The sequence below is a fragment of the Antedon bifida genome, chromosome 7, assembly GCF_963402885.1.
Source record: "Antedon bifida chromosome 7, ecAntBifi1.1, whole genome shotgun sequence".
In the NCBI taxonomy this organism is placed as follows: Eukaryota; Metazoa; Echinodermata; class Crinoidea; order Comatulida; family Antedonidae; genus Antedon; species Antedon bifida.
Window position 1 is genome coordinate 4,643,675 of NC_136232.1, and position 23,344 is coordinate 4,667,018.

The 23,344-nt window shown below is 32.4% G+C and overlaps 4 protein-coding genes across 4 annotated transcripts in view; 3 read left to right on the plus strand and 1 right to left on the minus strand.

Moving 5' to 3' along the window:
* Positions 1–23,344, minus strand: part of LOC144848722 (low molecular weight phosphotyrosine protein phosphatase-like) — a 203,424-nt gene that overhangs the window by 51,792 nt on the left and 128,288 nt on the right. The window lies entirely within an intron of this gene.
* LOC144847753 (uncharacterized) lies at positions 1,303–4,387 on the plus strand. The gene is made up of 4 exons (XM_078704262.1): positions 1,303–1,398; positions 1,830–2,052; positions 2,989–3,174; positions 3,428–4,387. Exons 1-4 carry the CDS (start codon positions 1,356–1,358, stop codon positions 3,564–3,566), a joined length of 591 nt encoding a protein of 196 aa, XP_078560388.1. The 5' UTR covers positions 1,303–1,355; the 3' UTR covers positions 3,567–4,387.
* Positions 4,512–7,235, plus strand: LOC144848386 (putative defense protein 3). Its single transcript, XM_078705112.1, has 3 exons — positions 4,512–5,072; positions 6,376–6,607; positions 7,025–7,235. Exons 1-3 carry the CDS (start codon positions 4,880–4,882, stop codon positions 7,233–7,235), a joined length of 636 nt encoding a protein of 211 aa, XP_078561238.1. The 5' UTR covers positions 4,512–4,879.
* LOC144848714 (uncharacterized) lies at positions 13,588–21,671 on the plus strand. The gene is made up of 9 exons (XM_078705572.1): positions 13,588–13,748; positions 15,617–15,730; positions 16,438–16,566; positions 17,307–17,423; positions 18,424–18,549; positions 18,939–19,049; positions 19,889–20,005; positions 20,462–20,576; positions 20,884–21,671. Exons 1-8 carry the CDS (start codon positions 13,688–13,690, stop codon positions 20,554–20,556), a joined length of 870 nt encoding a protein of 289 aa, XP_078561698.1. The 5' UTR covers positions 13,588–13,687; the 3' UTR covers positions 20,557–20,576; positions 20,884–21,671.

Here is a 23,344-nt window from a genome sequence, read left to right on the forward strand (position 1 = left end):
TGATGAACATGTTGTGTGTTTCCAAATAAGGCACGAAATTGCAGGTAGCAATATAAAGCAATCTAATAATATCTATAAAATACATTATTTTCAATATTATTAATAGAATAGGCTTAATAATCTTTATCTATATAGTCTTATATCTATATAGTCTTTATCTATATAGTCTTGATCTATATAGTCTTTATCTATAGTCTTATACACTTGCAATGATGAAGGGCTAGGGTTGCCCGAAAGGTCTGCTAATTTTTCTGGCTGTTTTATTTTATCGTTTTGATTTAGCTTTTGCTTATTTTATTTCGTATCTCCATTGAGATCCAGCTACTGATACCCACAGCATTGACATTTTTTTCTTCAAGAATTTGCCTTTGGATTTCTATATAGTCTCATATAAATACTGTATATAGAACATCTTTTTGTAATGTTTTTAACGATTATTTAATAAGGACAGCAATTAAATTCGCTAGATCCTTGGCAACAATACAATATTTGACTTTAATTAAAAATTATCTTAATTGGAATTTCAAATAAGCATTGTACAAAGAAGAAGTTTCTGCTTGTTTCAACACGTTCTCTTTGTATGACGATAAAATTCATTAATATTCATAACGTCAATTTGCAATCCCACAATGCACCAATCGTTACGTATTTTACTGTCAGCTGTCGTATTCCCACGGCTCGTAACTTAAATAGGCCTTAACACAAAATGAAGATGAATATTGATAAAAACAGTTCGATGTTATAAATATGTATGCCTGCTAATAACATTTTTAAATACTTATTACAGGTTATTTATAGTGTATAAATAATGAATGTTTATGAGTAAAAAATTCGTTGAAAGTTTGACTGTCTTATTCGGTTATCTTATTTTATTTCGGTTTCTATCCTACTGAATAATTATTATTTACAAACAAATTAAGTTCATTTATACAAAATATTAAAAAGTATACTGAAAAAAGGAATATAAATTTGTGATAATCGTTATGAATGCATAATTAAATCAAACAATTTTCTACTACAGTTGATGCACAGCAACTAGATTTGTTTTACTGCAATAGGCACGGGTGTGTATGGTTACCTACAACAAGCTTGGATAAACAATTGGTTAAAGAGATAAAATAATGTAGTTACTGAAGTAACTGCAATAATTTCGACATGTTCCCTAAAGTATATTATATATTTAACAGTCGCTAGAAATTGTAAATAAATTGAACGTATTGTCATGAAGGTAAATATTGTTTTACAAATTAAGCAAATATACTTAAGACCATATTCGTCTTATTAATATTACTGTCGCATTAGAACACAGACGTCAGAACACAAGACATTACATGGAGGAGTAACGTAGTTTGACAATGCAACGTCTACTTAAACTGGTTACAGTTTTTCTTTTATTAGGTAAGATTTGTAGATTTTTGTATCGTAATCGTACATTTCATTTTATTTTATCCGTTTCAACAAATGTATACATATAATAAATAAGTATAAAATGACAGAAAAAATGCGATATTCTATTTGCTTTTTGTCAATCCGCCAGAATGGTATCCTAGGTGTTTGTATTGTTATCCATCATGTATGCTTGTATTAATTATGCTTTCCGGAAAATAAATGAATATGAAATTAACAAACTGAATATCGTCATTCTTATAAGTAGCATCGTGTTATTTTTATTTATAACTGTCATCATTTTCATTATCAAATTCAATATCATTGAAATCTATTTTTATAATTCTCATTACTATTATAATCATCGTACCTTTTAAATGAAAAGTCTTTAACATTATCATCACCATGATCATTTTTTTATTACCATGTTATTGTTTTTTTAGAAAGAATACTATGTCAAGACAAACCGTGTCCTAAAGATGGCATATATGCTAACATCGAAGCAGACGACAATACATTCTACTGCATGGCAACGGTAAACAACGAACCGAACCCTTACACAAAATGTTGTTGGGAAGATAGACCAGTGAATGCAGAAGGCGATTATGATCCGAATGGAGATAAGTACTCGTGTTGCAAAGAAGACGCCGAGGCTAGTGCAGAATTGTACGTATTGTAGGCCTACTTTTTAAAAAGCTACGGTCACACTGAGCTTGTTTAGGTATAGTGGCCTAAAAGCCAACTCAGGAAGCGTCGTACGTACTGATGACTACATGTTTAATGCCCATCAAATCCGCCCCCCTCCCCGACCCCCCGACGACATAAAAACTACACTCGACGCTATTTCTAACGACTCGTCTCGTTTTGAACTCAGACCGCGCCGACGAGTCAAGACGTTTAGTTGGGACTCGTCGTAGGACGTTGTCTGAGTTGGCCTTTATTTAAAACACCACCGCTTTAAACTACTGTATTCGATGCCACAATACAGTGGAATAATACAGTGAGTGGATGGTTCTATTGTTAATCACTAAATTCCCACAATTCACCGGACCAGAATCAGTACTTAATGTGAACCTAGCGTGAATTGGTACACGTATAAAGAAAACGCGTCAACATTTTTGTTTATGATCTAGTAGATGAAATGATGTATACAATTTGAATTATTTTCTGAAGACAAATACAATTTTAAATAGATCATACAATCTTCACTGATACAATATTTCACATGCGTCTTTTCAATAATGTATACTGCACGTAGTACGGTATACAGTATTCGGTCTGGGCATGGAGAAATAAGTTAGTTATTTCTCCATGGTCTGGGTAACTTTTTGCCAAGATAGCTACAGGGAAATTTACATAATATAAACTAATAGAGGGAGCTGTTTTATCATTATAGAGGGCGTACTTTTTTCAATTCATTCATTCATTTTTTAATTTCGGAATACCATGATTACATAATCCAATCTAATCCATAGCAAAAAAAAAAAAAAGCTTAATCTAAGAAATCATTAAAAAAAATGTAACAAAAAAGATTGCATTGTTATAGCATACTTTCAATGATCTCAAAGTGCTCGTATTACATTATATTATTATATTATCCAGGTGGAAAGAATTTTTCCTGATTTGTGTATATGTGGGTATTGTGACGGCTTGTTTAATGACAATTGTATTTGTGACAACGTACTGCCAGGTGGACACATTTCCGTTCTTGAAACCCGCTTTGAAGAAGCTCCGATTTTGGAAAAACATAATTCTTGATTCCATTTGTTTTTGCCCCTGTTTGCCAAAGTAAGTAAAGAAAGTGTTTCACATAACACACTAATTATTTAAATAAGTACCTACTGTATTATTCAGATAACCAAGTCTTGGTTTCGCTCTAAGGCGCATACGGTAAATAATTAGACAATTAGTAGGCATAATGCCAGACACAGGGCGAATACTACGTAATTATTACATGTAGCGAACAATTGATGCCATTTGGTTCCATTTCACTAAGTACAATTCTTATCTTTATATGGATTAAATGTCTTTTTCATTTTAGAAAATTTCGTCGACAACAAAAAAAGGCTAAGCCACACCAACCACCTCCTGAGATCAAAATTATACCAGATGAACAAGAGGTGACAAACACACCTGTACAGGTGTTAGGGGAAGGATATGTTGCAGACGATTTTTGGTAGATTCCTGAAATCTAATTTTTATAATGTATTTAATGGCTTGTGTTTATTTCCTTTAGTTTGTATACGTATTTCTATAGAAGGAGAAATCATCATCATAAAAAAAAACAACATTAGACTCTAGATTTGCAGTGACTGAAGTGTGTCACGTGATATTGTGACGAATAACCAACATACATGTCGATATTAGTTTATATGTGTTTATGTAGACAACATAATAATTAGAGGCTTAGGCTACATAATACTTTATGACAATTTTATTTTAAATATTAGGACTTCTCAATGGTCGAACATTATACGTTTTTAAATACTTGTGTGTAACGCACACATCGATGCTCAGGCACTAATGATTTTGTTATTGCTATGCTACGGCCAATTGTCATAAAACTTTAAAAATTCGCAGGGTCATCATTCCCATTGATTGATCTCTCATTGAAAATATTGCCATTGTTATGATTATTTCCCGAATGATCATAACATCATTCGTACTGGTTTTCATTCTACTTCTATTTTTGACTAGTTATCTGAATACGGATGAAGTTAATCTATCTGTTGTGAATTGACCCGAGCCAAGACTTAAGCCCTGTCTACACTATCAAACTAGTTTGAAGAAAAAAAATTGATATGGCCAAATATGATAGTGATATGCCCAAATATGATAGTGATTATGACATCATCACATTTCATTGTCACTTAAAGTTTAATAGTGTAGACAGAGCTTTATTTAGATATTTAGTTGATAGAAGATTATAAGAATATTGTGCCAACGTGATGTACTTAATGGTGTGATATAAATGTTATAAAAGATTTTCAGTATTTATTAATATTGACATTCCTTAGTATAAAAAATATATGTATTTACTGTAGTATTTGGGTACTAACTACCGGTACGTTATATTGTTCTTTTTTAAAAGTATTATTATGAATGGTATGAACGCAAAAAGAAGAAAACAAAACAAGAAATAATCTTTGAAATCCAATGACTTTTATAACGCCTTCATAAACATACACATCTATTGATTCAGCATCGTTCCAACTGATTCTGGAATTTAGAGCAAAACAATAAAAATGTCGACGATTGTTCACGTACCTTTTTAGGATAAAAGGTAGGCCTTCCGTGGTGCCGATATAAGTTCAACAAAGAAGAGAGAAAAAATTAAACCTAATTTAACTGTCGTACCTGAACTCGAAATGAAACGCCACAAAAAAAAAAGTGGGCGGGACTATTATTTGTTGAATGTCCATAAACATTTTTGGAAAAAAATCTCGATTCTCTTCATTCAGTAGTAATAGCTTCTAGTGGTCAGGCAGGCAATATGGATCTACTATTCTTTGTCCTTTTGTCATCTGTTATCCATGGTACATACGGCCGCGCTACTGGCGCTGGCTCGGGTTCGTGTGAATCTTTGATACCAAAGCATAGTGATATTGAATCGCAGCCGGCAGATACGTCTCCCTGGACAGTAACTCCTTCTGCAACATCTTATACACCTGGACAGACGATTGACGGTTAGTTACCATTAATTACAAATACATTTCATTGATTGAAAGACTTTTTTTATACAATTTTTTGGGACCCAGAAATAAGAGTGTCCCAGAATAGTGTGTATACGTTATATTGAAAAATAACTGCACTTAATTATTGCTAATGTTGGAAGTCAGCCCTTGGCAAAGGCATGTAATCTCAGATTGTATATATCTTTGCAAATGTGCATTGGAATTACACTTACTATAGCCGTTCTAACCACATTTCTGTAACATTGTTGGCTATGCAAAACACAATAATTTATGAACCAATATTCAATGATCAGAAACAAATATAGGCCTAAGTAAGATCATGGATAAAATATTGTATCCATAGTAAGATAATAGTCCTAAATACAGTTTTGAAACAGATGATAGAGGGCGTAACTTACGCATAATGACTGACTGAATGATAAAGATTTCTTCCGCCATGTAAACGTTGTTTGAATTGGCGACAATCTTGTTTATGTCGGCCTATCTATTATTCAACGACTGATTCGAGAAAAATGTAGTTTGTAAATGGTAAGTATCATAAATAAACGAGCTATAAAAGAGCTTATTGTTTACTGGTGTATTTTGTGTTCAATCTGTTTGTATTAACTGGCTCAGCTCTGTTCAACGCCACTGGCGACTACTCGTGTGCATCCTATTGATGATCGCCGAACAGGTGAACTAACAATACTAAAAACAATATAGCCATTGTCAGCATTTCTTGCAATACCTGCAACAATTTGGTTCATTGGAGAAAGGGTGAGGTAGCTCATTAAATATACCGTAACTACAAAATGGAAAGTATAGTACAGTACTGCATCAACAACTGTATCAATATAACAACAATGATAGATATAATAGTGAACAGAATACCACTCATATATCTCTATAAAGATATATTTTGCCGAAAACATTACAAAACATATGAAAATATATATATATAATATATAAAATAACTGTTATATAGGTTAAATAACATGTTCACCTTTGTGAAGCAATGATTTTACTAATAGAAAAAGATAAAATAAAGTTATTTTTTCTATACATAAAAAAATCAATATGTGGCTTTAAAATGGCCTATTCAATAAATATTTTCAGAGGACAATACATCTTTAAACAAGTGTGAAATATAATATTAATAAGTACAATTTTTAATTTTTATCTTCCACGTGTGAAATAATAAAAATATGTTAAGAACATTACATATGTAATTGATTTGAATGTTTATACGCACATATGCATAATATTATATTAACCATCATAAGTCATTCCTCACAACTTATCTATTTTTACACAGTAACCATTCAAGCCTCAGGAGGTCAGCAGTATATTGGTATTCTTCTTCAGGCTCGTCCAGCTGGATCTAATGTCCCAGTTGGAACATGGGTAACGAATGTGGCAGATACAAAGCTAAAGGAATGTACGAATGCAGACGACAGTGTAACTCATTCAAGCGACAGTTTAAAACCTGTGACGACAACATTTACCTGGATACCGCCCTCGTCCAATGCTGGATCTATAGCGTTTCAGTAAGTCTGTCTTTTCAACCAATCAATACAAATTGCAATGTCATATTCTTTGAAAAAAAAATGTTTGCAAAGCATTTGGCAAGCTTATTACTTGTTTTATAATTGTGTTTTTTGTACGATAACGTCCACAATTTCAAGTTATCGTCATTAATATTTCGCACATAGTTTTATATCAGCCAAGCCTATCGATTGATATATTTGTGACGTCATACAAGTTAAAATGTCTCGATGAATCTCGATTGATTATATTTTTTTTATATATTTAAGTTAAAATATCTCGATTTATTATATTTTATTTATATATTTTGATATATATTATGATTTATAGTATTATACAAAATTATTAGTCTTATGTTAGGCTAAATTTATTATTAGTCGTATGTTAGACTAAATTTATTATTGTATATATTTATACAGTGCAACGTTTGTAGCAGACTATGCAACATTTTGGGCAGATGTGACAAGTGTTTATATCAGTTATTCAACAAGTAAGACTTTATATCTAATACTTTACATGGCTACGTCTAAAAACAATAACCACAAAAACAACAGCAACTGTGTCGTGGTTTTTTTAAAAACCGATACACCACTTCCTGTAGTGTATTATTTAATTGGTGATTCGACGTAGTATTAATAAAAGGACAAACATTTTGGCGCACGTGGCGTGTCATACACTTCAACTTGAATTTAGTTTCGAAAATATCGCTCTTTGGTGGCGCTATGTAAACTGAAACAAACTAGAGACTACACATTGTGTGGGTGTTTGTCACATAATTCATATCATCTTCTGCTAACCACAACCAATAGTATTTTTATTTACATTATAAATACTGTAAAAGAACAGAACACAGCATGGTCGTGCGTGAATAATATTACAATCAAAATTCGAAAATATAATAGTTTTACGTCATACAGCAAGCAGTACCTGTCTCCAATGTGTAGATAATTCCCTTTTTGTTGAAAGGTATTTTCGCCGAACCAGCTTTTGTTTTATGTACAGTATGTATAGTCAAATGACGTGTTTCAACAAAAACATGGCATGATAATATAATGTCAGAGTTGAACTATGCCCTTCTGTTGTTAGAATTTAAGGAACTACCTTTTAAAACGTGTTTATCTCACAATATTAGCTTACTTTTATTTTTCAAAATTGCAAAGTATCCAGTCTTTCAAGAGGGAGGGAAGCGGAAAGGTTTTTGGAATAGCACATTTACCTTCACCAGAGCAACTCCACCTTCTCTCACCTGGTTTTTTCCTCACCATCATCCCACCATCTTAATTTGAATTCGATTTTAGTTTTTTTCAGTTACGACATTCATTGATCGCTCACGCCTATACTTTTATTTTATTTATTTATTCATTAAAATGTCTACCAAACACAAACAGATAGAAAGGGCAAGGAAATACCAAATAGGTCATAGACACCATGCTAGTTGGTCAAGCCAAAACATATACAAAAATTAAAATACCCTCCCCCCCCCCCCCCACCCCATTGATTACCTCTGTTGAGTATTATTACAGACGACTAAAACCTGTGTATTGTTTTCTTTTTTGTAGTAGAAAAACCCACCCCGATTTGAATAGGTAGGTTCGTTTGAACAGTTGTTCCCAAAGTAGTATCTATTGGTATAGGTGAAAAGTTCAACTTGGTTGAATCTGACGTTTGTATGAATATTTCGCTTTCACAATTATTTTGAAAAACAGTTTTTAGAAATTGCAATTGTGTGAATTAAGAGATTCTCACAACAAACATTTTCAGTTTTTAATATAAAAAATAAGTAATAAGTCAAAACGTCACCAGAAAAGCATTTTCAACATTTAATAGTTTAACTTCTAGTTAACTTCTAGTCTATTTTTTCACTTCTTTTATAAAACATACTTATATGTATATATTTTGTATAGTGAGTTCTGTAGTTTTAGCATGGAGGAAAAAATATTATTTTTTCCTCCATGGTTTTAGGAAGGTTTAAAGTTTGTTTATGAACAAGGCCATATGTAAAACAGGTGCAATATCTATACCTGATATGTTTTTATTCTGTATACATATTAAATAGACAAATACAAATTAAATTGTACAAAGGTTTGTATATAGGCCTACAAAATCAAGACACATGAGGAACTTTAAAATATCAAATCAAGAACTATTTTAAAAGTTGTTTTTTTACTAACGTTTGTACAATATAATATACGGAACAATTTTATAAAGAGACCTACGAAACTTTGAAAATGCAAACCGTTTTAAGGACCTTCTGAGTTGGGTACTATATTCTTGCTATATATAAGTCTTCTTCTCTACAATTTGATCTTCGCTTATGCTGTCATCTATCTACCCTTGGGCTTTAAAAAAAATGTCTGATTTTCTGGAAAGTCTGCTTCTGTGAATGTAATTTTAATACTATCAATGGATTTGTGACCTTGTTGGACCTTAAGCCTTCCTGGTTTTCGGAGAGAGTTGGAAGCAGTGGTCTCACTGATACGAGTTGGTCAGTTGGCGGCTTATTTAACCTAGGACTTTGAACTTCTAAATACTACTACTATAATACACCACATAAAGCATATAGTTAAATTGGCACTCCCTTAAATTCCACATATACAAACGGCTTTGTACAACCTAAATTCTTCAACGGCATTACTTGATTGAGTGCTTTCACACATCCTCGCACAGTACTCCTTTTGTTGCTGCTTGGACCGCTCTATAGTTTCTTTAACTTACTTTACTTTTGTATAATAACTTCCATTATCCTGTAAAGTGCCTGGAAATATTAAAGTGTGTCTCCAATTGTAATTACTCCATATAGTTTGTTTTGATCAGTGAAGTATTTAAAATATTAATGTTCTAGAACTAAATTTATGGATTAAGAAACAGCTTAGAGGTAGCCAGTATTATTTACCTAGATGGTGGTGCCCTTTTGGCGTACGCATTACTGCCCTGTAGGAGCTGAGGAGCGCGTAGGCCTATTATAGTGTCCGGGTTCAAATCAAATCCAGAAAAATGTGAACCATATTCAGGGTTGTTTTGATTATGCATGACTGCTTAACAAGCAACTGAGTTAATATAGGGAACACAAATGAATGCCATATTTGTGTTTAGGCATAATGATATACCGGTAATTTTGATTAAAGATGAGTTGAACACTTATAAACCAGTTGGTATACTTTACGTTTCAATCTAGCCAAATAGCTCAATATAGGAATGATTATAGCCTATACCGGTACAACATCATAAAGATTTAAAAAGGAATAACAAACTTTAATCAGTATAGTAGGTTAGTTTAATCCTCTTTAATCAACGTTGTGAAGTGGAATAAAAGGTTTAAATATGAGATCAAGCCTGTATAATAATGTTATTACGACGCAAGTAGAATCATAATACAAATCATATCTAGAGATATTCTGAAATGTAGGTCAATTTAGTATATATGTAAGTAAAATGTTAATGGTTGTTTTCAATTAAGTTTTACACACCCAGGCTGCAAAAAGTCAAGAAGTGAAAAGATAACTAAAAGATAATAGAATTGAATTGATCAGGCGATCAGGGCGAAATAGGCCCACTTGGCAACATCCAGAAATCGACAGAGGGCGCACTAATTAAGGTTGTGGCCTATATTGAAGGTACAGATAACTCGAGCTGTGTAATAAATATATATTTTCTTGAATATTATGGTATATACCTATTAACATAAAAACGTAACGTATGTATGAAAGATATGAAAATAAAAAAAATAATAATAAAAAAAACGAAACGCAACGCAAAGTACGCAGGCTATACTGTAGAATGTATTTGCGGCTTATTTAATATCCGAGAGTTTCGAGAAAATATTCTATGGAATGCCAACAATGTTTTAAAAACAATCACAAATTGTGTTTATTAAACGTAAATTCGAAACTTATTCAATTAAAAAAAGACATAAAACAGCAATAATTGAGTGATCGTTCGTGCAACGGATTGTGTGAGAATTGAACGCAAAATAAAAATTAATGCTAAGTTTATGGTTGATTGAATGTACAATATAATTGTTCATTACTGTACCCAATACCTTAAAATACCGTCTATTCATCTACTACAAAACAGTTTAAACCCCTCAAGGGGTTTACACAATAGGAGACGTCTCAACAAGAACCGGGTATTCAGTCAATTTGTTTAGAGTATTATTTACCCAGGAAGGTAACCCAATTGTATAGAAAAGTTTGATACTGAAATATAATGCGTTGAAAACTTAGTTTTGTGTCAAATATATTTCATTGTCCGTGACAGTGTACTTATTTTACTTTAAAAAGTAGACAGACTGTAATAATATATAGCAAATACCGAAGACACGAAGTTTTTTCTGCCTAAAAATACCCCAAAAAACCTATAGAATTGCTTTGTGGTGTAAAGATGTTGATCATTTAGATTTAAAATAATCATTTTAATTTATCATAATTACAAAATGATGTAGGTTTAAAGAAGTTATTGTATGGATATATAAAAAATATTTTCTACGATTAATTTGTAATACAATGTTTAATTACAATGTTAGATCTTCTCAAAACATAAATGATATCATAAAATACTGGTGGAAGAACATCTTATTCTGGTAAACATTTGATAATAGTAACATTTAAGTAACCTAAAAACAGTATAAAGTAACTGTTTTTCCATGTAGGATTTAAGCCGCTTGCATAGTTGGAATGATGATGATATATCGTCCCCTTGAAAATATATTTGTTCTGAAACTTGTTTATTGCATATGCCATTTTAATGTCACATAATAGTTATGGATCTAAACAAAAAATATTATATTAGTTAGATTAACTTTATTAAAACTACAAAAATAACCTGTTCAAAGTCTGATCTAATTAACCTTCATTTTTCATGTTTTTGGGGGACAATACAACTTTACCATTTACTAATAGTTAAATGTTATTTTAAATCTAAACTAAATTGTAAAACTGTCGGTGTTTTTGAAAAGTTTTTGGTTGTATTGATATAATAACAAAACAATGGCTACAAAAACTTTACAGTAAGTCATCCCATGGTTTATTATCTGTGGTTTAACTTGGATTATTGGCAAAGTTTAATAGTTTAATTAAAGATTACTGGTCCTTTTAAAACGTCACCTTAACCCCATAATCCACATGTATACTGAAAGAATAGAAAACATTGACACATATATTTAGTTGCATATTTGTCTTAAGGTCATTGGTTCAATTCTGCCTCTGATCATACGACATGCCATTATTCAGATAGTTTAGTTTGTTTCTGGTGCATTCATGCTAGATACGAAGCGCTGTTGGGGTCATACCGATACAAATTTTGTTTTGTCAGAAAGAAATAAACAATGTCCAAAACTGTGCCGGCATTGATGCTCACTGTTCTGCGTACAATCAAACAATAGATTCCCCAGTTTAAATAGTTTCATATTGGAGTATTACTGTACCTGTTTCAACATTATGTATATCGACACTCATTGTGTGCTTATATAAACACTTTACTAACATAATTCACTTTATGGTTTTAGCTTCTTTACACAGACTTTCCCAATAACAGTTATTAACGAAATTAAATGGTGTATACCAGTCAATTTACCCGGCGTGAAATTTGAGACTTAATCATTTCTAAAAGATTTATATTAACCAATTGAAGCACGTGTAATTTTAATCAGCAATTACGCAAATAGAGATTGTTATCGATGTGATTTTGCTTTTTAGGATAAGCATTGCATTTATTTTCGGTTTATTTTTGTTTCTTTTCTGCTTGGTTGACTCCGATCTCGATAGACGGTTTCTTCAGGCTTTAACCAGTATGTATGTATGTATGGGAACGAAGATATATACATTCCAAATATATAATATATATATTATATAAATTGATTGAATGGCACACCTACATACAAAATTGATTGATTAATGCATCTGTAAAAAAAATGTACGAGAAACCTAATACGCTATGAGAAACACGATAAGGGATACATAATGGTGTGATACGTAATACAATAGGAGAAACGTAATAAAAAACGTAATACAATATGGGATACGTAATACAATATAAGGAACATAATACAACATGAGAAACGTAATTGAAAGAATCGAAATGATTTCAAGCGTGATGTACTAATGGGAAACGTAATACACTGAGATACGTAATAATGTAGAACGTAATACAATAATGAGAAACGTTAAAATGTATATTGGTTATTATTTTGACGTAGTATTATATGTTTGACAGAACTGCTATGAAGTAGTACCGTACATAACCTATTGAAATTGAAATTTTCTACCAACAATACATTTTGCATTTCTGTTGTTAAACAACTCCTACTACACAATTGTGGTTAAGTTCAAAGGTAAATTCTCACTACCAACATATTCATTCTTAAATCACTAAAAAAGCAAGTATTAGTCCTATTCATTTATTTTGGCCAGGTAAACCAAATGCAGGGTTACATGTAAAACCTAGATTACACTAATCAAGAAATGAAACTTATTTGTCTCTTATAATCATACAGTTAGGCTTAGTATTTGAACTACGCCTGAGATGTTATGCTTGATTGACAATGTATTCGATTTCTTGGAGTTCCGTACTTTCAAAAAGTAACCATTTGGTACAATACAAATGATAAATATAGTTACATACGGCTGCATCTCATTTATTCATCATTCATTTTCTAGATTACCGGTATTGTATTAAATTGTAGATAAATATACCGGATCCCACTAAGCTAATTCTTAACCCATAATATTTGAGTACCATTATGTACAGTTTTTGTAGACTCGAGCGAGATTAAGTCTATTGTTAGGGTCGCCTTCTTAATAGTTTAAATGGGTTGAATAGCGTTACCAGGCTTAATGATTGGCTATCAGCGATTTACATAATAATCAATGATCAAGAAAATACACTCACCGTGTTAAGTAAACAATAGAACAGCAACAATGGGTAAAATGCAACCCTCAATACATCTAAAACCTTGAACAAACTATTCATACGCACCTAAAAAAGTCAATAACAATTCTAAACTGAGGAAAATCAGACACAAGGTGTAGAACTGCTGAAGGTGTGACAATTAGAAGAGACTGGATCAGATTAAACAAACTTAAATCATGTTGTCTGGATTGTTCTTGCTTGTCATTGCTTCCACGTTGGGGATGGTAGCAGGACAGTGTAAGTTAAAAAAAAATGTACAATGTTTAGTTTGACGTACGATAGAGAGAATATTGGCCAATATATCGTCTATCGACTATAAGGCTTTGTTCACACGAAACTCAACGCAACGACGTATCGACGCAAAGTGCCGTATTGCGTAAACAAGTTGTAGGCTTAACCGACGACGCAACGGTGCTGTAAACAGTCGCTACGGGAAATCAATACAGTTTGATTTCATGCAACAACGTATGCAAACGCACAAGGGTAACATAGTCAACAACGAACATTTACGCAACCAAACAGGTTTGATTTAACTCAGGTTGGGGTTGGCTGGTTGGCATTGTTATTTGAAGGTCATTTTCTTACGTTGCATCGCTTATGCTTGGTTCCCACTAGAACGTAACGCAAGGACGTAAACGCAACGCGTGTTAACCAATGACAAGCGACATTTTTAAAAATCCATCGCTTGTGATTGGTCAACTAACTTACGTTGCGTTACGTCCTTGTGTTGCGTCTCTAGTGGGAACCAAGCATTACGTTGCGTTGCGTCGACGTTTAAGTACAGACTAAATACTCAGTACTCATAGAACGCTCCCAGATTTACTGTTTCAGTTGTAATCATGGTTTATGGTCCATGTCCCGTTAGTTGGTCAATTTAAATCCAAATAGTATAGTAAGTATGATAGTACGTTCTCGACTAACTTCACTTTTTTTTAGGAATACAATGTCTATGAAACCAATAGTTGCACTGATTATGTTTAAATAACATAGCATAAAACTAACTCCAAATAACGAGAGGCAAGCCATGATTCAACGTTTCGATCTTTACTTATCTTCATTCCTGATAATGATCAAACAAAGATCGAAACGTTAAATCATGGCTTGCCTCTTCGTTTTTTGGAGTTAATTTTATGAAATGTCTATGTTCTTGTGTTGATATAAGTTTGCGGTACACCACGTATGTTAGTTCTGAAAAGAACTGTTTCTTTTAAGAACTAACATACGTGGTGTACCACAAACTTATATAAACATTTGATTTCCTTCACCTTAAACCTTCAAACAATATGATGTTCTTGTTACCTTTATGATGTTCCATTCATTTATATAACTTGTGTGCAATAGGGTGACAATACTGTACAGTGTAATGAAATTCAGCTTTTACATTTTTTTCTCGATGTTTAAATATGTTTTTGATGTTTGTTATTGCTTTTAATATTTTATTCATTTTATATATTTGATAAATGTAAATATTCAGCTTTTGCTGCTGCTGCAATTTTGTTTTAATTATTAAACCTAGAAGAATAATAAATTAAAATTACCTTCACACTGAGTTTGGATTCCGATCTGGTAGTCAGATAAGCGATCGTATAATACTGTATGGATGTAGTGTTTGAGATTAGAATCGTTCGATTTCGTACAATACCTACGCGTGTGACCGGAAAAGAGCCCAGAGTGTCCCTTGGCCCATGGAGAAATGTATTTCTCCATGCTTGGCCACTGGACAACTGAACAAAATCCGGACTTAGTTTGAACGTAGCTTAACTGATCATCCGGATTAATGTTTGTACTTGATTCTACGTATTATTATTATTATTATTTTCTCGTTTCGCAAAGATAATTAATAAACCATGGTGAAGAGCATTCGCGTTTAGTGGTTGAAAAACAAACTTTTCAGAGAAATAATTTGTTTATACCACGGAAGAGTGAAATTCGTCTTAACAGAATCTGATTTAGAATTTAGAGTTTTTGTCTGTGTTTATGGCCAACGGATACAAAAATAATGAATAATTCATGATTTCTGCATCGCCTCCCAATGGAGACGCGTTCCGTGGGTTCTAGTCAGCATTGAACAGTATTCTTACATTTCTGTGTCATTTTTCTAACAGCATATTGTGGCACAAATGCCAATCCATGCCAAAATAACGGACAATGTGTCGACACTGGAAATTGGTACATGTGTATGTGTCCTGAAGGGTTTATGGGAGATATGTGTGAAACAGGTAAGTTGTTATTTTAATATATTTCTGTAGGCCTGTATCAGGGAGTTTCTTTATAACAAACATTAAATTGGGCGCTGTGCTAAATCACAATAGTCTTAAAGATGTATTATCCCCCTGAAAAAAGTTCTGAACAACATTTTTGTTGAATAGCCTATGCCATTTTAATGTAACATAATAGTTATCCACTTCGACTAAAAATTGGATCGAAAAAATGTATTTACCTGAAAAAAATGTAATTTAAAGCAAAAAATTGTAAAATTGGCTGCCAGCCAATGGGTTTTTGATTGAATTTAACCATTTATTATGTTATTTTATAAGTGAAAACATTATTTGTTTTCGTTTTTTTTTCTACGGAAGTGATTAACTTTATTAAAACTACAAAATAACCTATTCAAAGTCTGATTTAATTAATCTTCATTTTTCATGTTTTTGGGGACAATACATCTTTAAAGTTATATTTGGTAAATATATAATTATTATTATATATATTATATTGTTTGTTTATCAACTTTTTAGTGGAGATTTTCATCTATGTCAGTTGTTTTAAAACAATAGAAAAAAAAAATAAAGCGCAAGCAGTTCTTGCGAACAAACTCATGTGCAATTACTTTATACGGACATTGTGAGTAATTAGCATAAAAATCAATATAATATAGCAAAACCGTATATTGTTGATGCCTTTGACAATTAGCATATGTATTTTGTAGGTGGTACAACAACACCATGCGACTCTTCTCCTTGTTTTAATGGTGGTACATGCAACAATGTTGGTACAACATCATGGGTGTGTACATGTCCATCAACGTATACTGGTAGTCAGTGCCAGACATCTGTAGGTTAGTAATTATTCTATTATCGCTTGTATATTTGGAAACTGATAAAACCTGTACCTGAATGTGCCTTGCGTAACTTGCAAATATGTTTTTACCGGACAACTAGAGGAAGGCTTTGTGGAGTCGTTAATGTATCTTCTCCAGTATAGGTATACGACTCATCTATGTTTTTGATGCAAAAAACTATTCGCTTATTAATAGAGCAATACATAAAAGGTGTCGATTATACCGTAGCTGCAGCAGTTGGGAACCAGCCAATATGAATGTAAACGACACGGTTCAACGTATGACAACACATCTCACTAATTATAGACATTTGTAAAGAATTTGTTATTATAGTGTGATTATTCTTTTCTGGAAAGAGAAATCACGAAACGTAACTAGAGTCGGTAGGGAGAAAACGCGTTGTTTTCTTGTTTCACAACACAATCAATAACCGACATGGCGCTGTGTGTTTGACGTTCGACTACTGATCGTTAGACCGAGGTTCAAATCCAACTCTCGCCGCATTGCTTGTATCCTTAGGCAAGATACTTTACTTACGTTTGCCTCTCTCCACCCAGGTGTATAATTGGGAACCCGGTTAGATCAAGACACAACTTTGCGCTGATTACTAGCTGCATATATGGGAGTATGTTTCCATAGGTGTTTGATCAGGAAATGACTGGGGTAATAATGTTCAGCGCATTGAGAGGTTGCTTATATGCGCTATATAAGAATGAACTATTATTATATCCTTACAGGAACAACAGTGCAGTGTACATCAACTACTTGCCAATATGGAGGAACTTGCATGTTGTCTGGAAACTATTACACGTGTGCTTGTCCTCTCGGAACCAGTGGTGACAACTGCCAAACGTGTATGTATAATCGTGTAGCAAATACCTAGATTTTTGTATGTATGGTTATAATAATGAAGATAGTATGAGTTGTAATTATTCTTTAATATAGTTTAATATAATTTGAATTATTACTATAACTACCTTTGAAATGTATTAACAGTTGGGTGGACATAGGAATGTATTAGAGAGGTTGCCTTAAAGCTCACAGGCATGAATGTTAAATATAATAATATTTGGTTAATTGTACATAAATCAAATATGCGTAACATAAAACATATATTTCTCTTAAAATGATAAAATATAAAATTTTGCAAAATTCATAGATTAAAAATTTACATCATTTGTGTACAAAATAATATGGTTTTTAATATCGTTGATCATGTGTAATTTGATCCATCCCCACTGAAAAGAATGTGCTTATTTTCAAGTAGATCGTGTAACACAAATGAAATCCTAAATTTATGAAACATAGTGGAAACTATAGATCGATAAATATTGGAATGTATGATAAATAGAAATGGTTTGTCCGCACCCGGCCTTTAAATAAGAACTCCTAACAGATACCAAAACACAAGAAATCTTTTACTAGACAACACAATGTAGTTCTGAGTATGAAAATAAAAATGCATAACAATAGAAAAAGTGTTAAAAAAATGAAAGCTACGAGCCTTTAACTTAAAAAAGATAAACTTACAAATAGTAAATGTTTAAATAAGGGAGGTTTCGATAAATTTAGTAAAAAATTGAAGTTTTTTCTTTATGATACTTAACATGACATGTAAAACACTGGTTTCATACAAATCAAATTATTTTAATTGTACTTGTTTTGACAAGGATGTGAAGGGGAAATCTAGAATTATTATCTAACAGTATGTTTATATGCCCACATTTGTTATATCTTAATACAGAGCTTGTCTTCCTCAGCAAGAGGGTGACGAACCTACGCAGTTTCTAACAACTTATTTCAACAACAAACGTACCTTTAATTATTTACTTGAGCATTTTGGTTTCTTTTTAGTGACATCAACTCAGTGTTCAGGGAATCAGTGTGGTTTCTTCGGAACCTGCCAAGCACTTAACCTTGGAGGATACGTGTGTGTCTGCTCGAATGGATACACTGGTGACACCTGTAATGATGCCCCACGTAAGCGAGACTCATTCAGTATTGCCACAATGTTATAGGAATATGTACAAACATACACTGTAGTTTAGTTTATGATTATATTTTTGTTCTGTACAGTAGGTGAGACTATATTTACACAAAATGTTTACTACTGATTGTTAAACAAAAATAATTGTTATAATTAATCATTTAATATATCTGAAGAAAGAATAATGATTAATTTAAAAATGTCGAGCGGCGTTTTTTGTAAGAAATATTTCTTGTTTAATGTATATAATCAGAGAATAGTGAAATTACGTAATTTCACTCCTCCCTGATATAATCAATGCTATTTTCATTTTCAATATGGTGAAATTTCAATACTGAGACTGGCAAAGTAATTTTCGTTTACTGATCTCCTTTACCCTCAGCAACGTACTGTAGTTTTGGGACATGTCAACAGAATGGAGTTTGCTCTTTGTCCGGTACTTACTTCGAATGCGATTGCCCTACCGGATACTCTGGAACAACTTGTGAACTAAGTAAGATACTTGCTGTTGTTGTTAATATTTATTTTAAATTCGTTACATTTCGTTTCATAGATTGTACTTTGTAGAATTTTATTCTCGCGCATTAACGATCTGTTGATACAAAAATGAATGTTTATGAGAGCAATTTGGTGAAAGATGAAATGTTTTCACCTCATGCAATTAGTATTTTCCCCATTCCACGAATGTAAATCTTTCATTATTCGTTTAATTATGTCAAAATCCGAACACATTCCTAGCTACGCTATAAGTGTAGAAAAGCAGATTAGCGATACAATCTATATCAATCCAACCAGTCTATTAAACTATGTGACCCATTGTCAAATCAAAGACAATAATCTATTTTGGTGTGTTATGACGGGGTTTCTTGATGTACATCTGCATCATGCATTGTGCTTTTGGATAGTTTTGAGATATTGAATGGGTTGTTTAAAACGCATAACTACTTTCGCTTGCTATGAGTCAACTTGCTTGCGTTGCGTCTACGTCCTAGCTTTGTCACTCTAGTGGGAACCAAGCTCTATTTGGGAAGTACTGTATACATTAAAATACAATACTAAAGTCCTAAAAAAATGTTATTTTAACTATGAAATAAAGTACACAATGTAAATAAACATCAAAAGTGGACTCATTCAACATTTATTTATGGAACATAACTTACTAGGCCCCTAACTGTTTGGTTCTTTTTACACTTGGAGGATGTATATTTTAAGATTATGTTACGGAGAGCACAGATAACGTTAGTTGGCAGAAGGTTGACATTTTCGTTGTAAGAAATATTTGTTAATACGATTTTTTAAACATGAACTTTCTGATTTGTTTGTTGTTTACAGGTGCAAATCCATGTGATGAGTCACCGTGTGTCAATGGAGGTCAGTGTAATTTCGTCACGTCTACATCATACTCTTGTTCCTGTCCTAATGGATACGCTGGAAGCACGTGTTTGGAAGGTAAGAAATTAAATCATTATTACATTATATCACTAAAATAAATTCGTTTATATCATGCAAGTTTTGCCTTTTATGTTACAAATATAGGTCTACAGTCTAGGTTATAGAGACAAATTCACCCCAATATTCGAAAACAGAACATATGAATGTCATACATACAAAAAGCGCCCATTTATGAGAAGTCTGCAGTATCTATAATAGACCGTATTTGAACACAATTTGTGATCGGTTTCACTTTTTCTGTTACTCAAACTTTGTGACAAAAACAAGATACTTTTACAGCGCCATCAGAAGGCGTTTTTATTTCGGTATGGAATGCCATTTATGCCAAAATGTTTTTTTGTATGATAATAAGCCGAATTACCGTCCAGGACCTTAGACAAACACTTGCGTCACCACGGTCATACACAAAGCATTTTAAATTCTTATTTTATAATGTTGTTTTTCTTCTTTCAGCATCAAGCTCATATTGTCAAGTGTTCAATCCGTGTAGTACTAGTGGTAGTTTCTTGACGTGTACTCTTTCTGGTAACTGGTACAAGTGCGTCTAATCAGTGCAACGTTTGTGGAGGTAAGTTTGTTTACTCAAAATCGTTACTGATTAGCCCCACTCAATGCACAATGAATTTAAAGATTCAATTCAATTTTCATTTAAAATAAATGTATTTCTCAAAATGAAAACATATAATAAATTAAACCACACTGTACAGTTTCTATGAAAATAACATGAATTTTGAAAAGTATAATTTGGTAATTAAAACAGAATGAAGATTGTAAAAAAAGAGGAAACAGTTGAATCATTTAAAAATTAATATTTGTTACGCTTTTCATAGTTATTAAATCATTATTGATTATAAATATATATTTTTATTTTCTAGACTCGTCAATTAATTCGGATTGATACAGTAATACTAACGGTGGTTATATTAAACAATTTATTATACATTTAGTAGAATTCTTATAGTTTGAAGTGATACAATATCATACCGTAGTGTAATTAATATTCTTAAGCTTGTTTCCCAATAGAGACTCAACGCAAGGATGTAGAGTTGAACAAGCGATATTTGAATAATCCATCGCTTGTGATTGGTTACATCCTTGTGTTGCGTCTCCAGTGCGAACCAAGTATTAGGAACATATAGCATCACATAGCAGTGTTTAGTTTTAATATTACATTTTATGATAATTATAATGTTTATAGTATTTTTGTATTTCTCTATAATGGTGAGTTCGTAATATAAGTAAAGATAAATAGTTAATAATGATAATTTACAGCAGAACTTTACATGTACAATCCAAATAAATGTTTACCAGTGCCTAGCGTGTTATATACTCGAGAATCAGCTTTTTATGTAAAGCATCCAACAACAAAATGTACGTAGTGGTTGTAGACCTACTGTAGCTGTACATATAAGAGCCGTCTCAGTCGATTGGTCAAATCAGTCACGTTTGCACCGACGCGTAGATAGAGTCCGCTTTAAACTAGTTCTAACTAGTTGTAACTAATATTTTCAACCAGTACGGAAGCATTAGATTACCTTGTTAGAGTCATCATCTAAAATGCACACCATTATCATTAAAACTAGTTAACATTTAACTTATATTTTGTATACGTATCGATAAAAATGTCGTTTTTTAAATAAAGGAAATTATAACATTAAGTAAATGTGTAATTAACATCATTTTTCTCTTTTCATAGTGTTTAATATACATTACAACACGAACAATATTCCTACAATATGGCAGGATTAAACTAATGAAAATAAATCACATTTCCAATTACAAATATTTGTAGAAATATTCAAATATTCTAAGCGGTATATATTGAGGAGCATAAGGGACCATTTAAACATCATTTTACTGAAGTTACTATATTATTTTGTTTACTCTTTCTGTGTATACAATATTTAGCTAGCTTTTTTTAGGTAATCGTACCCACACACTTGAACATTGAAAATCATACGTTATTGCATTAAAACATATACAGTAGTTGGTATGATAATTCCTTAACATTGGTTCCCACTGGGAAGTAACACAGGGACGTAGATGCACCGCAAGACAGTTTACCAATGACGAGTAATCCATCGCTTGTGATTGGTCAATTACTTAAGTTGCGCTTACATTCTTTTAGTGGAATTCCAGGATCTAAGCGTGGTCACCATAAGCCGCAACGCAAGCGAGACCAGTGGTCAGTATACTTGCAGCACACTTATGTCCTTGTATTGCGTCCTAGTGAGAACCACGCTTTAAGTGTAATGATGACAAAACACATAATAGAAAAAAAGTATCTAGGATTGCGTGTATTGAAGATATTTTGTTTAACAAGTTTTCAATATTGCAGTTAAGACTGACAAGTCTAAGCAACAAAGGAATGAATACTGAACGTTAGCATCGTTAATTAAGCGTAAAAACAAAAAATTCTTCAGTTACCGTCCTGACTACTTTATACATTGCAAACTCGGCACACACGGCCAAACCCTTGTTTATTTTCATCACTGCATACCATAGATCCAGCCAACCCAGCAAACAATTAAAACGTTCCTCGAATTTCGGAAATATTGTTATTATTTCGGTCTTGGGTACGGTAAAAGTGGTTCTAAATTGCATTTAGCTTTTCAAACAGCATCAATATCTGTTTAGAAACAGTAACATTAATCTAATAATGATGCTTGGGGTGTTCAAGCAAAGGAGATCGTGCAGTGATATTAACTATTGTATCTTTTTCTCAGTTATTGGTTCTTGTAACTAAGCTATCCACGCCACAGAGGGTACCCCAACTCCGGGGGGCGGTTTTCGAATACAGATTAACACCTTTCCAGTACAATTGCAGTATTTGTGTACCACATTATTTTGTATTAAGCTCAACAGTGGAGAATTTACACACATTTTGGCTACCATATTGGATCCAAGGTGGCGGAAAATTTTATGTACTTTCCAATAAAATTTCGGTCATTCAGAACCCAACCCAAATATAGATATGAACCAGATGCTACCTGAATTGATGGTTTATTTTTTCACTAATTAACGAATGAAATAAAACAAAAACTGCAAACAGTATAAGTTTTAGATGATGCATTAATTGTTTTTATAACAATATTAAATATAAGATATTTATGCTGATACAAAATAGTTTTTTTAACCACGGAAGAGTGAATTCCATGATTGAACAAATGACACGGATTTGGAACCTAGCCTATCCCAGCAGGTGATCACTTTGAACGTTGAATTTATCAGACGATAATGATAGCTTAAATCGTTATTTTAACTTTTTGATCTCCTGTCTTTATTGTTCAACCAATTTTACGCTTTACGCACACATGTTTAAATTCACGATTGTTT

What these genes read in the sequence shown, in the direction of transcription:
- LOC144847753 (XM_078704262.1), top strand. Translation starts at nt 1,356, where the DNA reads ATGCAACGTCTACTTAAACTGGTTACAGTTTTTCTTTTATTAG. An exon ending in GCCGAGGCTAGTGCAGAATT is followed by an intron (nt 2,053 to 2,988) that starts GTACGTATTGTA and finishes TATATTATCCAG; the next exon opens with GTGGAAAGAATTTTTCCTGA. An exon ending in TTTTGCCCCTGTTTGCCAAA is followed by an intron (nt 3,175 to 3,427) that starts GTAAGTAAAGAA and finishes TTTTCATTTTAG; the next exon opens with AAAATTTCGTCGACAACAAA.
- LOC144848386 (XM_078705112.1), top strand. Translation starts at nt 4,880, where the DNA reads ATGGATCTACTATTCTTTGTCCTTTTGTCATCTGTTATCCATGGTACA. An exon ending in ACCTGGACAGACGATTGACG is followed by an intron (nt 5,073 to 6,375) that starts GTTAGTTACCAT and finishes ATTTTTACACAG; the next exon opens with TAACCATTCAAGCCTCAGGA. An exon ending in GCTGGATCTATAGCGTTTCA is followed by an intron (nt 6,608 to 7,024) that starts GTAAGTCTGTCT and finishes ATATTTATACAG; the next exon opens with TGCAACGTTTGTAGCAGACT.
- LOC144848714 (XM_078705572.1), top strand. Translation starts at nt 13,688, where the DNA reads ATGTTGTCTGGATTGTTCTTGCTTGTCATTGCTTCCACGTTGGGGATG. An exon ending in TGGAACAACTTGTGAACTAA is followed by an intron (nt 19,050 to 19,888) that starts GTAAGATACTTG and finishes TGTTGTTTACAG; the next exon opens with GTGCAAATCCATGTGATGAG. An exon ending in TGGAAGCACGTGTTTGGAAG is followed by an intron (nt 20,006 to 20,461) that starts GTAAGAAATTAA and finishes TTCTTCTTTCAG; the next exon opens with CATCAAGCTCATATTGTCAA.